Raw genomic sequence first — 6,343 nt, 5'->3', positions numbered from 1 at the left:
CTGGGCATCTTTGCTTAGACTGCTGCCCCCACGACCCGGTTCCGGATAAGCGGAAGAAAATGGATGGATGGATGGATGGATATATTGTTATGTAAATGCATGAAAAAAGTACCATATTTGATTGAAACCACTGCCTGGGTTGTGTGTGTGTGTGTCTGTTTGCTCACCCACTGTAGGTCTTTGAGAGTCTGGGTGTATGGGGGCCCTCCCTGACACCAGCTGAAGCCCAGAGAGGAGACGATGTCAGTCACCTTCCCCACAGCCTTCAGCAGGGCCTGCTTTGCCTGCTCTGCCCCCTCCTCCAAGCCTGGAACAGAGAATGAGCCAGGAGAGGAGAGGCTTCGAGGTTACTGTCCGGCTGAGAATGTCCCACATTTCATTTGTCCGAGGAAGATGTGAAAAAAGTTTACATTGTCTCACTTTAGTTTGGGCACCCTACACAATCAGTACTTAGTAACACCTCCTCTGGCAGATATCACAGCTTGCAAACGCTTTTCATAGCCAGCTAAAAGTCTTTCAATTCTTGTACTTGGGATCTTCTCCCATTCTTCCTTGCAAAAGGCTTCTAGTTCTGTAATATTCTTTGGTCGTCTTGCATGCACAGCTCTTTTAAGATCTACCCACAAATTTTCAATGATGTTTAAATCAGGGGACTGTGATGGCCATTCCAAAACCTTCAGCCTGCGTCTCTTGAGGTATTCCATAGTGGATTTCGAGGTATGTTTAGGATCATTGTCCTGTTGTAGAAGCCATCCTCTTTTCAGCTTCAGCTTTTTTACAGATGGTGTGATGTTTGCTTCCAGAATTTGCTGGTATTTAGTGGAATCCATTCTTCCCTCCACCCGTGCAATGTTTCCTGTGCCACTGGCTGCAACACAACCCCAGAGCATGATAGATCCACCCCCATGCTTAATAGTTGGCAAGGTGTTCTTTTCATGAAATGCTGCTCCTTTTTTTCTCCAAACATGCCTTTGCTGATTGTGTCCAAAGAGTTCTATTTTAACTTCATCAGTCCACAGCACTTGTTTCCAAAACGCATCGGGCTTCTGTAGATGTCCTGTTGCATACTTCAGACGTTGGATTTTATGATGGGGACGCAGATAAGGTTTTCTTCTGCTGACTCTTCCATGAAGGCCTTGTCTGTGCAAGCATCGCTGCACAGTGGAACGGTGCACCACCACTCCTGAGTCTGCTAAATCTTCCTGCAGGTTTTTTGCAGTCAAATGGGGGTTTTGATTTGTCTTTCTGACCAGCATACGAGCAGTTCTGTCCGAGAGTTTTCTTGGTCTTCCAGATCTCATCTTGACCTCCACAGTTCCCCTGATCTGCCATCTCTTAATTACATTTCTTACTGTGGAAACTGCAAGCTGACAACGCTTTGCTATCTTCTTGTAGCCTTCTCCTGCATTGTGGGCATCAATAACTTTCATTTTCAGGGTCTTACACAGCTGCTTAGAGGAACCCATGGTTGCTGGGTGTCCACAAGTGTGTGCACAAGGTTTGAAGAGTCAAGGTATTTGTACAGCTTTGAAATTGGCATTTACCAATGACAGCTGTTGCTGTGCATCAGATCTAACGAGCTGATTAAGGTCTGATACCTTGTGAGAGACTTTGAGACTCTGGAACTCTTAGGGTGCCCAAACTTTTGCACCATGCCATAATAATGTTTTTATTTTTTATTTTTGTTCAATTTATGGCATAAGAAGTAACTATGCATCACTGTTTGCAGAAAATATTGTGCATTTTTTCCATTTCCAAGAGAAACTGTGTTAACATCTGTTCAAATAAAAAATCACCAAAATCTGTTATTTATCAAGGGGTGCCTAAACTTTTGCATAAGACTGTAATGTTTCCTACGGTGCTACCCCGCCCTGTAAAATGTTCCCACCAGCCTCTGCTTTGTGTTTAGTGTTACTGAGCAAATATTTGCATCATGCTAAACTAAGATGGTGAGCATGGTCGGCATCATATCCTGTCAGAGTTATCACTGTGAGTATGCTAGCATGCTGATGTTTGAGCTTAAAGCTCCACTGTGCCAGAGTCACCGGCATGGCTTTAGGCTCTTGGACTCTGGGACCCCCTCCTCTTTTAAAAACTACTAGTAAGGCTTTAACAATAAAAATCAGTAATTGCACCCATGCTATCAGCCTGCCTCACAGACTGTGGCCGTCGAGAACAGCAAACTGTCCCCACCTCTCCACACACAGAGAAGCTCCACATGTGCTGGGTTCAGTGGATGGATGAAAGGATGACAGCTATACAGATGAAGAGAAGGACGTGAACTCCAACGTACCCACATTCCCCACTATAGTGGTGAGGTTGTTCTTTGTGTTTGGAGAGACAAATGACTGGAGTCTCTCCAGCCGGATGCTGTCCCTGGAGATCACTGCCACTTTAAAACCTACATATACACATGTCAGATGAATCCACAGTGCAATGCAGACAAATGAATCCAAAACCTTTAACACAGATACAGGAGTACTAAGCTCTCACATGAAAATGAACATTAAATAATAAACATATATTGTCCTAATCTTATTATCAAGATCGTCAGAGGAATAAATATGACAGAGCAGCAGAGCTGTGGACAAACACCAGGACATGTGATGTAAATCCACAAACCAGCAGACTCCCATCACAGAGTCTGTATCCTTCCCACGTCCAAGCAGAGTGGCTGCAGAGCACAATAAATAGCCAGCGATGGAACTAAAACACCCCCTAAACAGGGATGAGGAACATACCAACACTGAAATTACACTCAGCTATCTGCAACCATAACATCTAATTGTGTCAGTGATGACAAGAGGTACTGCTGAGGCTGATGTCGCTTAGAGCTTTAGTTCATGGAACTTTTTGATCAAACATCAGCAGACAATTCCAGCTATGATAAAACCAAAAACACAAATTACTGTAAACACCACTGACTTAATATGCAGATATTTACATTTCTCAGAGGTTAGTAGGTTATTTTTTCTGTATTATAAAATGTCTTAACTTGTTAATCTTAGTTTTCAGTGTTCCCATTACAGCCAATGTATGCTAGGTAATTTTAAAATGAGATTGTTTCATGTTGTCTAAAAATGCCCAGTGTATTCAGTTCATGTTCATATACATCTAATACCATGTGGACATTCTAGGTGCATTATACAGAGGTTTACACATTTATCCTTATAATTTATCTTGGAATATTATCTTGCCCTTAAACTATATAGCCCTGTGTGAACAAGTGTTTGCCCCCCTGTCACAACACTGGTTTATCGCACCTGAGTTCAATTTCTCTAGCCACACCCAGGCCTGATTACTGCCACACCTGTTCGCAATCAAGAAATCACTTAAATAGGACCTGCCTGACAAAGTGAAGTAGACCAAAAGATCCTCAAAAGCTAGACATCATGCCGAGATCCAAAGAAATTCAAAACCAAATGAGAAAGAGAATAATTGAGCTCTATCAGTTTGGAAAAGGTTATAAAGCCATTTCTAAAGCTTTGGGACTGCAGCGAACCACAGTGAGAGCCATTATCCACAAATGGCGAAAACATGGAACAGTGGAGAACCTTCCCAGGAGTGGCCGGCCGACCAAAATTACCCCAAGAGCGCAGCGACAACTCATCCAAGAGGTCACAAAAGACCCCACAACAACATCCAAAGAACTGCAGGCCTCACTTGCCTCAGTTAAGGTGAGTGTTCATGACTCCACCATAAGAAAGAGACTGGGCAAAAATGGTTTGCATGGCAGAGTTCCAAGACGAAAACCACTGCTGAGCAAAAAGAACATAAAGGCTCGTCTCAGTTTTGCCAGAAAACATCTTGATGATCCCCAAGACTTTTGGGATAATACTCTGTGGACAGACGAGACAAAAGTTGAACTTTTTGGAAGGTGTGTGTCCCATTATGTGTGGCGTATATGTAACACCGCATTTCAGAAAAAGAACATCATACCAACAGTAAAATATGGTGGTGGTAGTGTGATGGTCTGGGGCTGTTTTGCTGCTTCAGGCCCTGGAAGACATGCTGTGATAAGTGGAACCATGAATTCTGCTGTGTACCAAAATATCCTGAAGGAGAATGTCCGGCCATCCGTTTGTGACCTCAAGCTGAAGCGAACTTGGGTTCTGCAGCAGGACAATGATCCAAAGCACACCAGCAAGTCCACTTCTGAATGGCTGAAGAAAAACAAAATGAAGACTTTGGAGTGGCCTAGTCAAAGTCCTGACCTGAATCCAATTGAGATGCTGTGGCATGACCTTAAAAAGGCAGTTCATGCCCGAAAACCTTCCAATGTGGCTGACTTACAACAATTCTGCCAAGATGAGTGGGCCAAAATTCCTCCACAGCGCTGTGGAAGACTCATGGCAAGTTATCGAAAACGCTTGATTGCAGTTGTTGCTGCTAAGGGTGGCCCAACCAGTTATTAGGTTTAGGGGGCAAACACTTGTTCACACAGGGCTTTGTAGTTTTGGATTTTGTTTTCCCTTAATAATAAAAACCTTCATTTAAAAACTGCATGATGTGTTTACTTGTGTTATCGTTGACTAATATTTAAATTTGTTTGATGATCTGAAACATTACAGTGTGACAAACATGCAAAAAGATAAGAAATCAGTAAGGGGGCAAATACTTTTTCACACCACTGTATATGTAAAATGAACACTTGCCTGCATCTGAACACATTTGTCATGATATTGTGTTTTCATGCCAGCAGTAATTTTGGCAGAGAAGCAGTGTGTTGTGAACAGCTGGTGTGTCGGTTTGGCTCAGCGGCACATTGTGCACCCCAGTGTAAAGTCAAATTTAAGCAAACTGACGCACCGCCAACGTCAGATTAACAGACAGTTATTTGTTAATTCACAAAATATGCATAAAATACTCCAAAATAAAATGCTCATTAAATGTATACACTGCAGTTCCTCATGATGGGATTCCTCCCAGGCAGGCGCCAGTGGATAATGCTGTTTAGACCGTCTCCAAATATACTTTGGATGTCAGCGTTAACGCGGGCTACTGTCAAAATGTAAAATAATGTTCTGATTGAAAGAGTGCAGTTTCTCTAAATGTTTCCTTTGCAGTAGAGAATAACTGTCCGAGTCTCCAGGTGGCCCCTGGACATCTTACCTTTATCCAGCAGTGCTTTGACTATGCCAGAGCCCAGCGTGCCTGCTCCTCCCAGAGCTAACACAACCCTGTCCGAGTTTGACATCCTGGCTGCACAGAACCTGCTGTACGATGGAGGGGGACACGCCTGACTGCGTTGGAAGTGACGCTGCCGACTTAGAGCATCTTTGACAACCCAGGCTGATTTAAAGTAAACTCAAAGGCTGCGGGTCCGCCCTTCTATCCATGTCACTGAAGCCACGCCCTCAGGACCGTGTGCAGCACAGCTAAGGGACAGTAGCTTACACTTATCAGGCTGCGAGTTGTATGCGCGCCTGCTCGCTGATTAAGGTTCACGTAGTGGTGAGTGAGGATGTTGAAGTAGAGCGCTTTAAAGCTGCAATGCTGCCATGAGGTGGATGAAACGCTTGGCAATATAGGCGAAGTGCAAAGTTCAAACTGAATAATTAAGGTTTTTTATTTTTTTATTTTGCAAAACTATGTGCAGTTTCTGTACATGTCTTTTTTTTTTCAAGTTTCCACCCCCATATGTCAGTTACAAATACTGTTATACTGTTTGCTGTACCAGATTTAGGTATTTTGGATAGGATTTAGTAGTTTATCCAGTTCTAAAAACCTCTTTTTTTAAAAAAAAATCCGTCTGCTCTATTATTGTTCCACACTCCAGCCCAGCAGGTGGCGGTAATGCACCTTAAGTTGGCTTGCAACCCGCCAATAAACATCATAAGAAAAAGATCTTAACATATTGTCGTTGTGCAACATGGTCAGCAGGAGGCTATGCCTCATCTTTTTAATAGAATTTGCACTGAAAGTCGAAGGTAAACCTTCTTCTTCTTCTTCTTTTGGCTGTTCCCATTACGGGTCGCCACAGCAAATCATCTGTTTCCATCTAACTCTATCCTCGGCATCCTCTAATCTCACCCCAATTAACTTCATGTCCTCTTTTAGCACATCCATATATCTCCTCTTTGGTTTTCCTCTTGACCTCTTGCCTGGCAGCTCCATCTCCAACATCCTTCTACCAATATAACCACTATCCCTCCTCTGCACATGTCCAAACCATCTCAATCTGGCCTCTCTGACCTTGTCCCCAAAACAACCAACCTGAACTGTCCCTCTGATGTGCTCATTCCTAATCCTGTCCATCCTGGTCACTCCTAAAAAGAACCTCAACATCCTCATCTCTGCTCCCTCCATCGCTGCCTCTTGTCTTTTCCTCACTGCTACAGTC

General features: G+C 43.4%; 1 protein-coding gene across 1 annotated transcript in view; it reads right to left on the bottom strand.

The window, feature by feature from the left end:
• Positions 1 to 5,544, bottom strand: part of LOC109967295 (uncharacterized) — an 11,537-nt gene extending 5,993 nt beyond the window's left edge. The window contains 3 exon segments of the mRNA XM_074527661.1: positions 168 to 307; positions 2,294 to 2,401; positions 5,113 to 5,544. Coding sequence (XP_074383762.1) covers positions 168 to 307; positions 2,294 to 2,401; positions 5,113 to 5,197 — 333 coding nt within the window. The 5' untranslated portion in view covers positions 5,198 to 5,544.
• Between the last annotated feature and the right edge of the window lie 799 nt (positions 5,545 to 6,343).

This window comes from Monopterus albus, unplaced genomic scaffold (genome assembly GCF_001952655.1).
Source record: "Monopterus albus unplaced genomic scaffold, M_albus_1.0 scaffold127.1, whole genome shotgun sequence".
In the NCBI taxonomy this organism is placed as follows: Eukaryota; Metazoa; Chordata; class Actinopteri; order Synbranchiformes; family Synbranchidae; genus Monopterus; species Monopterus albus.
The sequence above is the reverse complement of the archived record's forward strand: the minus strand, read 5'-3'. Positions and strand labels throughout refer to the sequence as shown.